The 18215-nt window shown below is 49.4% G+C and overlaps 1 protein-coding gene across 1 annotated transcript in view; it reads left to right on the plus strand.

Moving 5' to 3' along the window:
- MORC3 (MORC family CW-type zinc finger 3) overlaps nt 1-18215 on the plus strand; it is a 793723-nt gene that overhangs the window by 703331 nt on the left and 72177 nt on the right. Inside the window, exon 16 of the mRNA XM_086935396.1 lies at nt 6422-6579. Within this exon, the coding sequence (XP_086791522.1) occupies nt 6422-6579 (158 nt within the window). The remainder of the gene's footprint in view (nt 1-6421; nt 6580-18215) is intronic.

The raw sequence follows: 18215 nt of genomic DNA on the forward strand, positions 1-18215 counted from the left end.
CCTTTCCCATCTGTGTCACCAGAATATTTAGCTTATCAACCTCATCCACTGCCTTGGACTGAAGCCCACTCATTTTCTTTAGTTCAGCATTCAGTTTGTCAATCTTGGCAACTAGGGGCTTGATAATTGTTTTAATTTTTGAGTCAATGATGTCTGTTATCTTTTGCAGCAAATCATCCTCGTTATAGTTATTAACCAAACGACTTTTTTCCGGGGCATCATTTTCTCCTTCTTCTGTAAATTGTGCCTTATTTTTCCTTACATTATGTTCATTAATTAGCTCTTCTTGGGTTAATTGCTCTGATGAATTTGAGATTTAAGTATCAGCTTGCTCATGCCCTACAGGATCATCAACCAGATTGATGGTCTTAACTTTCCATTGCCTGTACTAGATCTATATGGTTTGCTAGTAAAAATTGAGCGCAGCCAGGAGTTCTCCGCTTCCTCTACGGAGTCAATGATGGAGTTGTTTGTATGCGGATAGCGCTTGTTTGGGTGAGGTCTTGGCATGGAATAAGAATAGCTTGGTGTGTGAACCTGGGCCTGTATGTTGATAACTTAATCTTATTATTATTATTATTATTATTATTATTATTATTAAAAAATTGTGTAGAGCGCGTAGTCACCCGGGGGTATCCCAGCGCTAAGAACCCTACCCCTACCTGTCAGAGGGCCAGGAAAGGAGGGGAAGTGAGGGAGGGGAAGGGGGGGAATTCGGCATTCCGGACGAGCAATCTACTGACATTTCACTCTTTCCAGGTGCTGTTACTTTTAAATTCATAGATAGACTTATGCTGGACCGTTGATCTGGATTCAATAGTGATTCTGACTTTTGAGGAATGAGTGGATTGGCAGTTCTGCAATATGTTCTGTCGTTGATTAAATGACTGCTGCAGAGTCTTTTAAAAACATACATTTATAGCAACTGTTAATTTTCCCAAATGTCTGTATTGGCGATATCAATGGATACCATGGCCTTCACTTGCTTTAGTCGTGTTATCTGGCACAATGTCTGTCTGGGGTTTCCATGCGATCTTTTTTTGATTCAATCATTTCTGCGCAGATCTTACCGGATTTCATTTTTCCTGTAGGCGCCTTGGTTCCCTTGATTAGTCAAGCCTGTATTGCAATCTTAACAATAACCGGAGGCTTGAATGTTTTTGGTATGATCGGTGTCTCATGGGGGAGCAAGCATTGAGCTCACTAACCTTGTGGGGCCGTCTCAACGAGGTCGCACTCAACTCAGTATGGCTACAGTAGCATCCACCCTACTGCAGCCCCTTTTCAGGATTCTTGAGTTCCGAAGTTCTACTTCAATTTGGTGTAAGACTGTGCACTGAGCCACAAGCATCTCAGGGCATTTCATGGCAGAACGCTTCAGTAATTCAGCCTCAAGCGATTCAGGGTTGAGCACTGTGCTCTAACCCTGAGCACTCCCTGGCTTCCCACAGATGTAGACCTCCGTACCTCTGTGCCTTCAACCACTGCACACCGCTCCCCCGAGATAAACCAAGCAGAAGCAGGCGAGGGAGGGAGGCTTAGGAGGAGAACTTCATGGCTTCACAGCCCCTGTAAAAACCTCACTGTATGCCTTTCCACTTGATGCTCTCCGGGGTTGATACAAGTGTGAACTGGGCATAAGAAGGAGGCCCGGAAGATCAGAGTGGTGTGTGTTCCATAGATGGTCTGTGTGCATTGGCTGTACCCTTTATGAGCTGTCCCTGAGAACTTAACCCCTTCGAGGCTAATGACGAGCTGGGCTCGTCATGGCGCTTACCTGCCGTGCGCGGATGACAAGGCCAGCTCGTCATAAAACAATGAAAAATAATAAAACCCAGCGCAGGACGGGAAAACGCCTAGCAGCCATGGGGTTAAAGGCCAAGCAGAAGACAATCCAGACTGAAAACAAGGCCGCAGAAGCGCAGAACGAAAAGCAAACACCTCATACTAGGGTGAGTTTGAAGCCCCTTTTACAGCAGTGCACCTGAAACGTGCCACACAATTAAAGGTCAGGCTGTATTCAAACATTATCATGTGATGTGTCTGAAAGGCTGGGAATGCTGGTACGTGCGCCCCGAGGAGACAAAACGGGTGTAGTTGAGGCCGGAGGTCAGTAAACCAGTGTCATTTACAAGAGGGTGGGTCGGTTTCCTAAACCTGCCCAGAGCCTTTCAACTCTAACATCTCGAGATTAAAAAAGATTGGAAAGTGATTTAAACAGAAAGTGTTTGTTGCTGTGTTCTGTTGTATTACAAGATGATATGATTATGCGTAGAGTCAGGGGTATATGCCTATGATGAATTCCACGATATAACAAAAATCTGTCTTTCTGTCTCTCCCCCCTCCCCTTACAAAGCACCATAGGCGCAACTAGAGCCGAATTTCGGAGGTAGGGAGGGGGGGGGGCTAATTCTTCCAGCAGTAGGAAGTGTGGAGATGCAGGGGCTCTAAGAAGGGGTGAAAAAATGACAAAGCTCATTATCATGCAAATGGTGTTTTAAAGACCCGTGAAGTACTCGGGTGCAGCTGTTGTGTGCCTGGGAAGCTGTCTCAGCCCGGGGGTCCACAGACTACAGGGGGGGGGGGGGCTGAAGCTGAAGCCATTTGAGCACAATGGACTTTGCACGCCTGCAACATCATGTCTCTTCCTCTGCCTCCCGCCTGGATTTCGCGCCGCTCGCGTTTTAAAAGCGGCAGCGCAAACTGTCTCGTAGGGATGTCTTTAGGAACTTATAAATATTTAGACATGCAGCATATTAACCTGAGTGCTACATCTACTGTTCTTTAACGTGGAAGCCTTGACAGTGATAGGCAGGGCTTTAAGTGGGATGAAAAAACTGGGGGGTCTCTCAAAGGGGCGTGGCCAGTGTAATTAGGGGCGTGGCTTTAAATCACTTACGCAAAAAATCTGTGCTTAGCATAGTGTGCCGCCCGACTTGTATTTTGCTGTTGCCCACATTGCATCCAGATATTTGATACAAGTAACTTCATACCGACAATAAGTAAGTAATATTGGCTTTGTCAATGGTTATTACTTGCAGAAGATAAATAAGCTGCAACTATGACTTGTATATAATATTGACAAAGCTTCCAATTAAATCCTTGGTGACCCTACCACAATGTTGCTGCTCCTGAGTTTCAGAAAGAGAAGGGAAATCCAGAAAGAAAATGACTCTTAAAGGATTTCCCTTCCCCCACAACGCTCCCCTGGCATGACGTCATGCCGTAACTTCTCTACTACTGAGAAGTGAGCAGTGTGAGCAGCGCACATCCATGTGCCTGGTGCTGTCTCGAAACGGGTCTCTATCAGGCTTTGTTTTGAACCATGGCACTTTTTTTCCGGACTGCAGTGACAGCAAACAGTGGTCATTGCAGTCCGGGGAAAAAAACGGGCTGCCTGTGTCAGGGGTCAAAACAGCCCGATAGAGACCCGTTTCGAGGCCCCCTGAAAAAAAACTGCCGGTGCTCAGACCCCTTGAGACCCGGCCCACTTAAAGCCCTGGTGATAGGTACATTATCGCACTACATTGAGAAGTACTTAAAACTTTGTGTATAACTGTTTGTCTGAACTCCGATATCTTGGAGTGCTTTCATATGCGATAATGAAACAAAAAAGATTTTTTGTGAAATAAGTAATTTGCTTGATAACACAATTTAAGAGAGGAAGACACAACGTGTCCAGGTTTTTTGGTTTAAGTTTGTACAAATCAGTTAATAAATAGGTATCAATGTGTCTTAACTGATGAATCCTGGCTCTAGAACGGAGTACAATTGGCTCTGATCTGCGATTCCACAAACACAGTCTGAACTCTTGCTCACTGAAAGTATAGCTTTACACACAAGGTCATGGGAGCTCCAGGGTGATAAATGCACCAGATGCCGAGGGTGTTCCGGTTTTGCCCGCTGCTGGGGGTGCTCCGCGGTAGCTCCTGCTCCAGAAGGTGACGTTGCCCCAGGGTGCACTGCTGCTTCAAGGGGCGAGGAATCTGGGATTTGTAGTTGTTTCCGGTTGGGCTGGTGATACAGGGGAACTTCTGCGGGTACATAGAGGGGTTGCAAACAGAGGGGCATAAAGAGGTCAAGAGAATAGAGACAGACCAAAGGATAGACATACAGGGGCATGAAGTGATGAAGTGAGACAAAGAAGGTGGGACAGAAATTAAGATGAGGAGACCGACAAGCGCAAACCATGTGACAGAGACAGTGGTATGGAGAGAGTCTGCAAAATCAAGATAGGACAGAGGCAGACAGTGTGACAGAGTTAGAGAAAGGAACAAAGATCAGAAACAGGTAGAAGGAAATAGGTCAACAGAACCACAGGATGAAATATAAAAATATGCTCTGAGCCAAAGCGGGAGAGACCGGCAGAAGTAGATGGTGCCATGGAGATAAAGGCACAGGCAGAAAGGTGCCAGGAGAAGAACAGGGTCATAGACAGTCAGAGGGACAGGACTGGGATAACACAGAAGGACAGGCCCAGAGAGAGGAACAGGCAAAAGGATGAAAAAAGATGTAATGTGGCTGCTGGAAACGACCACCTTTTTTGATGGTGATCTGTGTGATATGTCAAATCTTCACTGTAAGTCATTTCTGTTCCTAATAAACATGTTGGTGAACAGACGGACACTGAGCAATAATGAATTTATGGGCGATCTGGCTCTGCAACAGGAAGCCCCCAGAATACAAACATTATTTGGGCTTAGCTTTCAAGAAATACCTCCTTTTTTAATGTATTATTAATATTTTTAAGCAATATATAATTGCGCCATGTTAAAAATATGTGAAGATATTAAAGGACAGGGGAGAGACCACAAAATAATGGGGAAAAAGCTTTGGAGCTTAGAAAATTCGAATTTAGGAATACATTGAACATTATTTCTCAAAAAGTAGGATGTGGTGTTTTTATTTCTAGACATTGTTACTTATAGTCCTCTAATTATTCCTGTGGAAAAAAAGAGAAGTTGCGTGCAGAATCATCAGTAAACGTAGCATCCCCGCCGCTCACCTTTCTTCCAATGCTGCCAGCAGAGTGTGTTTCCGGAAAGACTGAACACGCATTGAGATAGGGAAAAGCTACAAGCATGGCGGGAGGAAGGGAACCTGTAAGGAAAGAAGAGGGAGGGAGGGAGGGAGAGGAGAGGGCAACACAGGAAAAACAATGTTTTTGCCCCAAAGAAATGACTGGCTCTGGCTGGAGTTACGTGCGGAGTGCCAGCAAACTTTACCTCCTCACCCCTCTCACCTATGTTCCTAATGCTGCCAGCAGAGCATGTTTTTAGAAAGGCCGACCAAACAAGCAATGGGAGGGGAGGGGGGGCACAGTGGGCTACTTCTTCCAGCAGTAGGAGGTGCCGAGCTGCAGGGACTCTATGAAGTGGTGAAAAAATGACAAAGGTCATTACCGTGCAAATGGTCTTTTAAAAACCCGTGAAGTACTCTGGTGGTGCTGTTGTGTGCCCGGGAAGCTGTATCAGCACGGGGGTCCTCACACGACGGAGGGAGGCGGGCTGGTTGAAGCAGAAGCCATTTGAGCACAATGTCACCATGTCTCTTCCTCCCTCCTGGATTTCGCGCTGCTCGCGTTTTAAAATCGGCGGCACGATTGGTTTCGTAGGGACGTCTCGTAGTGTGGGAACAGTGCTAGGGACTGATAAGAGTACCCCAGTATCCAATCCGGTGTGTACCTAAGTACTCAATACAACAATTTAGGGATAAAGCAGATAGACTGGGGTCCTGGTTAGCAGGATCCCAGTCAGACTAGTCGAAATACTGCTTGGCACCAGGCACAAAGTGGGGTTAACCATAGATTTAGATCCTACTTTCCTACAGCTTGCTAACAACTATGGGACGCAGGGCCAGAAAACAGTTGGAGGTGAATATATGGGATGCAATGATGGCAAGGCCACAGAATAAAAACAATGAGGTGCCTCAGGTGGTCGCATGATGCACATAACGATAATTGCTATTTGATCTCATGCACATAACGATAATTACTACTGATCTCACGCCCCAGGTGGTGCAGCATGCTGCGCAGTTGGGGGAGGGCGGGGGGGGGGTTGCTGGTATCAGCTGATGGAAGACACAGGCTCTCACTTGGGGTTTTACCTTGTGTCTTTTGGACACATAAGTTAGTTTTAAAAGCACTGACTAAAAGGGTGTTTAGATATTATTGTGGATGCGATCCTATTGATATATGGGCAGTGACCATATTGAAGAATACCAGTGAACTTGACCATTGTTGTTTTCTTGTAACTGGATACAAATATTTTTTTTAAAATACAATCCCACCCAGACACAGATTGGAAAGGAGTCAAGCGAATGGAAAATCACAAAAGACTAGTAATGGCAATAAGTGGTAGCTAATAGTTCGCACTGGCGCATTGTGCTCTGTTTACTAATTTTTGTTATTTTATCTTTTCAGGTTCTGTTATTGGAATTTGAAAAAGCTCAGATGTCTCAAAATATTGAACTACTCAAAACAGAAGTCGAACAGTTGAAATGTGTCCTTAAAGACATGTCTGAAGAAAGTGACCAAGCAAGAAGCCGTAATGAAGATGGTGCAAACCAATCATCTGAAAGGTATGCTTTTCCTCTCCTGACATGTACTTAAGTTGAATGTTGTTTTACATGTTTGTAATGTTACAATAAGGGATGTCCTTATCTGCATAGTGGGGAAAATTAACATAACTTGCACTTTTTAACTCTGTGATCGTGGGGGTATAGTGGGCCTGAATAACAAGCCTGGAGGCTGTATAAAGTGTGCAATGTCTGTATATTTTTATTGCAGTTAGTACAGACAACAAATCGGGGTATAGTGATAGAAACACAAAACGAGGCTCCAATGGATAGACTGTCTGGTCTTCCTCCTGTGAAGGGCCGGGGACGCCTTACCTTCGTGGGGTTATCCGGGCGTAGTCCTCGGAGGTCGTAGGGAAAAGAGAAACAAAAAGGAGCCGTTAGTCCGACTGGACTATATACACGGAGTACCGTTACCGAAACCCGGGAGGTGAGGGACTTGAAAACAATTGTGAGGAAGGTAGGGTATTGGATATCTGTATGGGAGGAAGAGAGAGAGTAGACGTCAGGAGGGTGGTTGTGAGTATTTCGTGATAGGAGGGGGGGATATAAACAACAGTGTAGAACACGGGTAGTGGAAACCCAAGGGTGCTATACAATAATTTACGGTGCACAACTAGAACCACTAGTGACAAGAAGTAATTTACAATGCACCTAATGTGCTACAATGGCTACTCTCTGGGTATGGATACTCACAGGCTCCGCCGCAACTCTCCAGTGAGTTGCAGCCGCTCCCCAGCCACCTCCTGTGGACTTCACCAGTCCTCCCTCCACACGTCGTCTTCTTCTCTGGTCACCGTCTCAGGTTCCGCTTCAGTCTGAGCCTCCTGCCACGAGTTCGCTTCTCCGACGCTGCTCTTCTCTCGGCGTCCGTCTTTTCTGGCTTTGGGATCCTGGGTTAGGGAGGGACTTCCGGGGTCACCCGGATGTTCTACCGGTATGTCTTCGGCAGGGATTGGTTCCTGGAAGAGAGGACAGGAATTCTGGTTGTTAGGGGCGCATCCTGGTCCGTGTTCGAGGAAGGGAACTGCTCGTTATGGCGCCGCTTCAGGGAGGTAGGTGAGGACATCTGATTACATCCCCTTCCTCTAGCTGTCCTTCTTGTACGGGTCAGGGAGGAGGGGTACAGGGAAAGGAAATCTGCATTCCCTTGTTCTGTCCCCTTCCTGTGTACAGTCTTGAACCTAAAGGGCTGTAGGGCTAAAAATCATCGGAGGACCCGGTCGTTATGTCCTTTGTTTCGGGCCATCAATCCCAGAGGTGCATGATCAGTATACAATGTAAAGTCTTGACCTTCTAAGTAATACCGCTGGCTTTCGATAGCCCACTTAATGGCGAGAGCCTCCTTTTCAACGACTGAATAATAATTTCTTTCTCTGGGAAACAATTTCCTACTCAGATATAGAATGGGTTTTTCGTCCCCGTTTCTGTCTAGTTGAGAAAGAACCTCCCCTAGACCCTGATCTGAGGCGTCTGTCTGGAGTACAAAGGGTTGGGAATAGTCTGGTCTAGCTAGTACTGGGTTGGACGTTAGTGACAGTTTGAGCCCATTGAAAGCCTGCCAGAGTTAGGGTGTCGGGTTTTTCAGAGATTCGTTTGTGTTTGCTGCCTTCTTTAGGAGATCCGTAAGAGGGGCAGCCCTTTAGGAGCAGTTGGGAATAAATCTACGGTAGTACCCGAGAAGGCCCAGAAATGCTCGGAGGTCTTTTCGGAATTGGGGAAAAGGAATGGATTGAATGGCTGTGATCCTATTATCTTGTGGGCGTATTACTCCCTCGCCTAGAAGGAAGCCGAGGTATTTAACGGTTTGGGTGGCTAGGGTGCTCTTGGAGGGGTTGATAGTGAAACTGAAGGACCCTAGGGAATAGACAACCTGCTTTAAGTGTTTCAAATGTTGTTCCCAGGTGTCACTGTAGATAATGATGTCATCAAGATAAGCTCCAGCGTATTGGACATGAGGTCATAGGATAAGGTTCATAGCCCTTTGAAAAGTCGCTGGAGCACCATGGAGTCCAAAGGGTAGAACCGTGAATTGAAACAATCCCTCGGGGGGTGGAAAAAGCGTTTTTCTTTTTATCCTGATCTTTTAAGGGGATTTGTCAGTAGCCTTTACATAGGTCGAGCGTGGTGATATATTTGGCTTTCCCTATTCTTTCGATCAATTCATCTACGCGAGGTAGGGGGTAGGTGTCAAAGTTCGAGATTTTATTCACTTCACGGAAGTCAATACAAAACCGTATTGATCCATCAGGCTTTGGGACTAACACAATGGGGTAGTTCAAATTGCTTATGGATGGCTCAATGATTCCCATGCGTAACATCTGTTCTATTTCCTGTTTGATGACAGACCTACGGGCCTCCGGGACCCGGTAGGGTCAAAGGCGTACGGTCTTCCCTGGATCGGTTTATATTGCATGCTCGATTATAGTGGTACGTCCGGGTGCTGTGGAGAAGACATGTTGAAGGGGCAGGAGGACGTCCCGGAGGTCTTGTTTCTGGGATTCTGTCAACTCGGGGTCCAGACAAGGGTCAAAAGGGAAAGCTGGTTTGGGGAGTGTCCCTGACAGGACTGGTCGGGGACCTTCCCATTTCTTGAGGTGATTTATATGATAAATCTGGGTGGTCCCACGAGTACGGTCTAACTCTAGTTCGTAAGTAACAGGGGTTACCTGTTGGAGAATGGGGTAGGGTCCCTGCCACTGACCCTATCAGCTTCTGGTCGGAGGAAAGCCTCATTAGGAGTACTAAGTCTCCCACCGAAAAGCTTCTGGCTTTGGTGCCTTTATCATATTGGCGTTTTTGGGACGCTTGGGCGTTTTCCATATTTTGTCTGACTATGTCCCGTATTTGTCCCAAATGGGTCTTGAGGTTCTCGATGTACTCTGGGAGGGGTCGGGTTCTGCTTCCCAGGCCTCTTGGGCCGTATCTGGAAGGGTTCGGGGAGGGTGTCCATAAAGGAGTTCATAGGGGGAGTAACCTGTGCTGCTCTGCACCTTACACAGTATAGCAAACAGTGCTAACGGTAGCATCTCCTCCCACCTCTTAGACTCCAGGGCCAGTAGCTTTTTTAGGCTTGTTTTGTGGGTGGCATTATAACGCTCCACCAACCCATCTGTCTGTAGGTGGTAAGCGCAGGTCCGGATTTGCTTAATCCCTAGCTGTGAACACACCTGTCTCATGAGGGCAGAAACAAAGGGGGTACGCTGATCCGTCAAGACTTCTCTTGGGAACCCCACTCTTGTAAAAATCGCGATCATGGCTATGGCTATGTTTTGGGCGGTGGGTTGTCGCAGGGGTACGGCCTCTGGAAAAAAGGTGGCATAGTCAACAAGGACTAAAGCGTACCGACACCCGCTTTGGGAAGGCAGTAGGGGTCCTATGATGTCCATGCCGACTCTGCTAAACGGTATGTCGATGATTGGCAGGGGTTGAAGGGCTATTTTTGGAGGACGATACGTACTGTTTCTCTGGCAGACCGGGCACTCTCGGCAATATGCTCTTACTTGCTGATAGACTCCTGGCCAATAAAATTTGTCCAAAATGGCCTGTCCGGTTTTCTCATCACTAAAATGGCCCCCCAACAAGTGGCTATGGGCTAGAAGCAGGATTTTCTCACGAAAGGGACCTGGAACTAATAACTGGGGTGACTGACGGGGACTGCCTTTTCTATATAATCAACCGTTCTTCTTGAAAAAGTAGGGACCTACTTGCAAGGGATCTTCGTTTTCCAGGGCTTTTCCCCATGCTTCCTGTAGGACGGGGTCTTCTCTCTGGGAGGCTCGAAATTCCCTGTCTGTCTCCCATGGGTGCTCCTCGGTTCTGACAGGGCATACATTGACATAGTGTCTTTTCTCCTTCCTTTTCTGATTTCTGGTTTTTCGTTGTTTGGATGGTGAATCCGGTGGAGGATGGACTTGTGAAAAGGGTGCTTCAGTCCACCATTGGGATAGAGAGTCAGTTGTATCGTGGAGGAGTTTTGGGAGACCAGAGTAATCGTTCCCCAAGATTACTTGCTCTGGTAGTCTGGGTATAAGTTCCACTGTTAAATCGGTTCCAGGATCGGTGGGATGCTGAATGCGTACCTGGGCGGTTGGATATCTTTTGGTATCGCCATGAACACACTGAATGGCAACTGTGCCAGTGAGGGGACCGACTGGTGGCTGCATGTCTTGGGGTCGGAGAACACTGTCTACACCCTGTGTCAATCAGGGCTAATACGGGCTGCCCGTTAATCTTCACAGGGCAGCGATAAGGTGGAGGTATACTGCTCCAGGGGTGGCACATACATAGTTCCGTGCTACCCCCACCTCCATAGGTTCCTCCCTCTGGGGACATGATCGGGCCATGTGGCCATAGGCTCCGCAATTGTAACACTGTGGCCCAGGGTTAGGAGGCCTGAACACAATAGGGGTTGGTAAGAGAGGGCGGGGATCCGGTCTTTGGGATATGGGCGCCCGATGGGGTCGGGTACTGATTGGGTTGCTGGGCCGGGTTGTATGGTCGTTTCTTCCTCTCTGTAGTTCTTAGGCTCGGCTGTAAGCGCTAGCGATGTCCACCGCACTATCAAGGGTGAGATGTGCGTGTTGTCGCACCTACCTCTGGGTGGATGGATGCAAGGATGCCAAAAATTGCTCCAAGTATATTTTGGCTAGTCCTCCTTTGAGGAAGTGGCTGGTCTAAGCCACCGGTTGGTTAAATATTCAATACGGAAGGATTAAGCTCTGGGAGTCTCTTGTGGTCCTTCCTTTGCTTGTCGTAGCTTGACCCTATAAGTCTCATCATATATGCCCAGGCGTTCTAGGATGCATCTTTTGATGTCTTCATACGGATTGTTACCTTGGATTTTGGCTTGCTGGTAGGCGGCCTGTAGATCCCCGTCAGTAGGGGTCCCAGGTTTTGGCACCAGCGGTCAGCCGGCCAGGAAGCGGCCTGGGCCATCCGTTCAAAATTCGTAAAGAAATAGTCCGGGTCTTCCCCCCGGCACATATTTCTGTAAGACAACCGAAGGTAGGGAAGCGACTGGATTTTGCTGTCCCATGGCGTCAGTGAGCTTTCCCAATGTCAAGTCATGTGCCTCTCCTTGTCCTTTGAGAACATCATGTAATTGTCCCCTATCGTCTTCAGCTATTTTGAGGAATCTCTCCATTATTCTACCCCACTGTTCTTGGGTTTCTGCCATTTGCTTGACTGCAGCCTCCATGCTTCTGGCTGATCCAACTTCTGACACCACCTGTGATCGTGGGGGTATTGCGGGCCGGAATAACAAGCGTGGAGGCTGTATAAAGTGTGCAATGTCTGTACATTTTTATTGCAGTTAGTACAGACGACAAATCAGGGTATAGTGATGGAAACACAAAACGAGGCTCCAATGGATAGACTGTCTGGTCTTCCTCCTGTGAATGGCCGGGGATGCCTTATCTTCGTGGGGTTATCCGGTCGTAGTCCTCGGAGGTCGTAGGGAAAAGAGAAACAAAAAGGATTGGTTAGTCCGACTGGACTATATGCACGGAGTACCGTTACTGAAACCCGGGAGGTGAGTGACTTGAAAACAATTGTGAGGAAGGTAGGGTATTGGAAATCGGTATGGGAGGAAGAGAGAGAGTAGACGTCAGGAGGGTGGTTGTGAGGGTTTTCGTGATAGTAGGGGGGGGAGGGATATAAACAACAGTGTAGAACACGGGTAGTGGAAACCCAAGGGTGCTATACAATAATTTATAGTGCACAACTAGAACCACTAGTGACAAGAAGTAATTTACAATGCACCTAATGTGCTACAATGGCTACTCTCGGGGTATGGATACTCACAGGCTCCGCCGCAACTCTCCAGTGAGTTGCGGCCGCTCCCCAGCCACATCCTGTGGACTCCACCAGTCCTCACTCCACACGTCTTCTTCTTCTCTGGTCACCGTCTCTGGTTCCGCTTAGGTCCAAGCCTCCTGCCACAAGTTCACTTCTCCGACGCTGCTCTTCTCTCGGCGTCCGTCTTTTCCGGCTTTGGGATCCTGCGTTAGGGAGGGACTTCTGGGGTCACCCGGATGTTCTTCCGGTGTGTCTTCGGCAGGGATTGGTTCCTGGAAGAGAGGACAGAGGGGAGGAGTTCTGGTTGTTAGGGACGCATCCTGGTCCTTGTTCGAGGAAGGGAACCACTCGTTATGGCGCCGCTTCAGGGAGGTAGGTGAGGACATCGGATTACAAACTCCATCTCAATCCCTCTGTTGCACTTGATTCAATAGGATGTGGCTAAACAGGCTGCAGGTAGTATGCTCCCATTGAATTTCAATAATTTAGGGTTCGAGGCATGTGAGCTGCTGAATTCATATCTGTGCATAGATCGCCGCCTAGTGTTGGGTCCGGATGATTGCACATTGTTGTCCTGGAAGAGTCTTCGAAGTATCACGAGATAGGTGGCTCCTCCCCTGGACTACAGTGCGCATGGGCATCGACTCCATCCCCAGATTGTTTTTTTCCGCCATTGGGTTCGGATGTGTTTCGGTTCCCTCTGTCGGAATCGATAGTTGTTTAAGATCTTTTTCTCGAGACCAAAAGGTCTTTAGGACTCGCGTCGGTATTGTCTATCGTTCGGGTTCGTTTGTTTCATCGACTCCGAGCCAACTCCGCCCTTCCGCGTGCTTTCGGCACGGACGGGCCTACACGACGCTCCACTCTGCTTCATCATGGAACGAAGTCCATTTAAGAGGTGCCCGGTGTGTGCCTCAAAGTACCCACATATCGATGTGCACCCGGTGTGCAATAAGTGCTTGTCGCCGGACCACGACGAGGCCAAGTGTATGGCCTGCTCCAGGTTCCGGTCGAAGAAGACGCTCAAGCTCTGCCGAGCTGCGAGACTGCAGGCCCAGCGATCGGCACCCCCTCCGACGGACATCTTCGACGCGGAGGATGTCGGCGACGACACTATCCAAGATATCACAGAATCTAACCCAGCGTCGGAGGTCGAGGACGACTACGACGCGGAAGACGAGGATTTCGAGGAAGTCGTCGAGGAGGTAGGGGACGACGACGGGGCCATTGCCACCGTAGAGGATAGCTCGGAGGAGGAGCTTCCTCACACTGACTCCGGGGCCGGCCAACATTATAAGGCCCAGGCTGAGGGATCGCCTTCGGGCCTTACCCAAAGTCTTGATTCCCGTCCCACGGCTCCGCCTTCCGGCCCGGCCACGGACATGGATGCGGCGCCACTTACGGTACCAAAACTGAAAGTGAAACCATCGGTCTCGACGCCAGACGTCTCGAAACCGAAAGCCGCACTGGTCGGATCAAAGGCTTCGGAGGCCTCGGCGCCAAAGAAATCCTAGATGGCCGTCGAGCTCAAGGGGCACGCCACAATGGCCGACCCGAAGACTACGGTGTTGAAGCCGAAGGTGAAAACGGGTGACGCGGGGGCGTCGGCGCCGAAGTTGGTCGACGCACTTAAAAGTCGCATCGATGCCAAGAAGGTCGACGACCATAAGAAGACCACAAAGAAGCGGCAGGACGACCCCAAGTCTATCGCTGACCCGCTTCCTCTCGAGAAGGCCAAGGGGGCTGCCGCGTCGGCTCCGAAGACTGCGGCTTCAGTCGCTGGGCCCAAAACTGCTTCGGAAGACTCTCTCGAGCCGGTCCGTCCCTCCGCCTCGCTGACGAAAAAGGTCAATGAGTCCCTTCAGCGTATTAGGGAAGGGACCGCGGCAGTCGAGCCGCAGGACACTGTGCCCAAGCCTCTTCAGAAGCCGGCGAAAGTGGCGACGCCGATCCTCTTCACGTTACCGCCAAAAACGGCGCCGAAGGTTTTCGCACCAAAGCCCGGGGCCCCCGAAGTTATCCTCGACGCCGAAGTTATCCTCGACGCCGAAGGCATCGTTGGTGGTTCCAGGCCCGCGCCACCAACCACTGGCAGAAGAAGAGCGTCGAGAAGTAATCATCGACGCCAACACAGGCAAGCTCTCTCTCCTTAAAAGGAAGATCACCCCTGAACCAGCTTTGGAACATTTCCAAATCCCACTAAAAAAGAAGACAAACCCTGCTGGTGCCTCTGCCCCTTTGGAGCCGGAATCACCTCAAGGTCATGAATTTTCACCCACACATTCTCATGTTGAGGAGGGTGATGGCGACGACGAGGATGAGTATGCCTACCCAGTCTACTCAGACCCAGAGGATGTGACTGAACCTTGGTCTGCTGGGGGCGACCCTGGGGACTCGCATTCCGGACAGGAGCCTCAGCTCTTTTCAGCAAAGACTTCTCCAAATGAGGACTCTGCAGCTTTCAATGCTCTTATTGGAAGGGCGGCAGCCAACCATGACGTCGATCTCCATGCAGACCCGGTAGACGTCGATTTTCTTTTTGACACCTTTTCAGTCGCTGAAAAAACTGTAAAGACTTTGCCAATGCTAAAAGGGGTGTTAAAACATGCGCCGGAGGTCTTCAAGGAGCCCACCCGAGCAAGAGTTGTCAACCCACGTATTGACAAAAAGTACAAGGCAGCGCCCACTGATCCAACGTACATCAAAGGACAGTTGCCTCTGGATTCCTTGGTCGTCTCCAATGCTCGCAAAAGAGCCAACTCACAGACTACGGGTGATGCTCCTCCCCCAGACAAGGAATCAAAGGTTTTTGAGGCTTCGGGGAAACGTGTTGCTGCGCAGGCTGCAAACATATGGCGCATATCCAATACACAGGCGCTGCTTGCGCGTTACGACAGGGCTCACTACGACACTCTAGAGACCCTTCTACAACACCTGCCAGAGCAGTATAAGGAAGCAGCTGAGATGCTTATACAGGAGGGGAAGCTTATCACCAATGCTTCAATTAAGTGCGCTCTGGATGTGGCTGACACTGCCTCAAGAGCGATAAACACTAGCGTTCTACTGCGTAGGCATGCATGGCTCAGAATATCAGGTTTCAAGCCAGACATTCAGACTACCATCCTCAACCAAACTGTCAACCCAGACCACCTGTTTGGCCCAGAGGTCGATACCACCCTCGAAAAAATGAAGAAGGACACCGACACTGCTAAGTCTATGGGTGCCTTGCAATCACAGCAGTTTTGGGGTGGTTCCTTTCGCCGCTCCAATAACAGAGGCACCTCAAGGGGTCAAGCGTCTCAGTCAACGCAGTTCTATAAGAGTAACACCCAAACCTCCTATACCAACAAGGGTCGTGGTGGATACCGTGGCAACAACGTCAAAGGCAGAGGACGTGGTAATAACAGCTCCAGGTCCTCCGCCGCCAACAAGCAGTGACGCCTTGTCACTGCCCCCTGACCACGCAACACCGGTCGGGGGGAGACTCCAGCAGTTCCTGCCCGTGTGGAGGTCAATCACCACGGACAGGTGGGTCAGATCTCTTATCCAATATGGTTATTGTCTGGAGCTCACATCCACTCCACCCAACATACCCCCAAAAAGCCGTCCTATGTCCGGCGAGCACTTGCACTTGTTGCAGCAGGAAGTCAACGTCATGCTGCAAAAAGGAGCAATAGAGCTCGTACCCCTGCAAGAACAAGGTACGGGAGTTTACTCCCTGTACTTTCTAATTCCAAAAAAGGACGGATCCCTCAGGCCCATCTTAGACCTCAGACCTCTAAACTTCTACATTCTGTCGGAACATTTCCATATGCTCACGCTGCAACGGTGGCCGCCGCTTCTCGGTCAATGCCTCCTCAAAATGGAACGCACTTCCTCGCAATCTGCATCTTGAACCCTGTCACGCCCTCTTCCGTAAGAAACTTAAAACCTTCCTCTTCCCCAAATAGTTCCCCCTGTTCCCCCTCTTCTGGATCTTACTTCTCTTCAGCGCGGGGATGCCTTCGGGTCACCAGGCGCTCTATAAATCATAAAATAAATAAATAAATAAACAGGTTCTCCCACTGCTTCGGCAAGGGGACTTCCTGGCGACTCTAGACCTCAAGGATGCGTACTTTCACATTCCACTGCATCCTTCACACAGGAAGTACCTCAGATTCACCATTCAAAACCAGCACTACCAGTTTAAGGTTTTGCCTTTTGGGGTCACCACGGCGCCAAGGGTCTTCACAAAGTGCCTGGCGACGGTGGCGGCGCATCTGAGACGTCAAAACATCCACGTCTACCCCTATCTGGACGACTGGCTCATTCAAGCGAAGTCGGCCCAGCAGTGCGCCGACCACTTGTCCCACACCATTCACCTTCTGCACGATCTGGGTTTCTCACTGAATTATCCAAAATCACATCTCCAGCCCGCCCACATACGGCAGTATCTGGGTGCGACTATAAACACTCTGGCGGCCACTGCGCAGCCGAATTCAGTGAGTCAACAGCATTCAGTCGCTGATCCAAAGATTCAGACCTCAACACTCGCTTCCAGCCAGAGTGTTCATGCAGTTGATAGGCATGATGGCCTCCTGCATCTCCATAGTCCCGCATGCGAGACTACATATGCGTCCGCTTCAGGAGTGCTTAGCACGTCAGTGGACTCAGGCTCACGGGCAATTGAAAGACCTAGTGTTGGTGAGCGGTCGGGCATACACCTCTCTGCATTGGTGGAATCCACGAAACCTTTGCAAGGGCCGACCGTTTCAAGAGCCTGTGCCGCAGATCATCCTGACAACGGACGCTTCTCTCCAGGGTTGGGGAGCGCATGTACTCCAATACACGGTGCAGGGACTATGGACACTACAGCAAAGGAAGATGCACATCAATGTACTGGAACTGATGGCAATCTTCATGGCCTTAAAGGCGTTCAAAGTACATCTGTGCAACAAGGTCGTGTTGATCCGAACGGACAACATGACAGCCATGTACTACATTCAGAAACAGGGGGGCACACACTCTCCGCAGCTGTCTCATCTGGCTCAGAGCATGTGGAAGTGGGCCATTCAGAGCAACATTTTCCTCATGGCAGAACATCTCCCAGGCAAGGACAATCGGATGGCGGACCTGCTCAGCAGGCACAGCCATCAAATGCACGAGTGGGAGATACATCCATCAGTACTCCAACCGTACTTCCAAAGATGGGGTCATCCAGAGATCGACCTGGCAAAATGCCAAAGCTTCGCCGCCAGGTTCCCACACCCGCAATCACAGGGCAATGCGATGTGGATGAACTGGTCAGGCAGATTTGCGTACGCTTTTCCCCCAGCACCCCTGATACCGCTGGTGGCGCACAAGCTCAGGCAGCACTCAATGACTCTCATCCTAGTTGCTCCAACGTGGGCTCGCCAACCATGGTACACCACGTTTCTGGAACTCTCAGTGGTGCCGCATCAAAGGCTTCGTCTCACACCCGGCCTTCTGACGCAGAGCCATGGCGACATTCAGCACCCAGATCCGCAACAGCTCAACCTGGCGATCTGGCTCCTGAAGTCCTAGAGTTTGGCTACCTCAACCTTCCTCCCAATTGCATGGACATCATTCGGGAGGGTAGGAAGCCCACTACTAGAGCCTGTTATGTGGCGAAATGGAAGCGGTTTGTCATCTACTGCACAAACCACAACATTGATCCACTAGATGCTTCTATTCAGAACATCATCTGTTACCTGTTCCATCTATACAAGTGTAATCTGGCATATACTTCCATTCGCATTCACCTGTCTGCAATGGCCGCATACCTCCAAAATAGACAGCACCTTTCCCTTTTCAAGGTACCTGCCATCAAAGCATTTCTG

Source organism: Lissotriton vulgaris, chromosome 8 (genome assembly GCF_964263255.1).
Source record: "Lissotriton vulgaris chromosome 8, aLisVul1.2, whole genome shotgun sequence".
NCBI lineage: Eukaryota > Metazoa > Chordata > Amphibia > Caudata > Salamandridae > Lissotriton > Lissotriton vulgaris.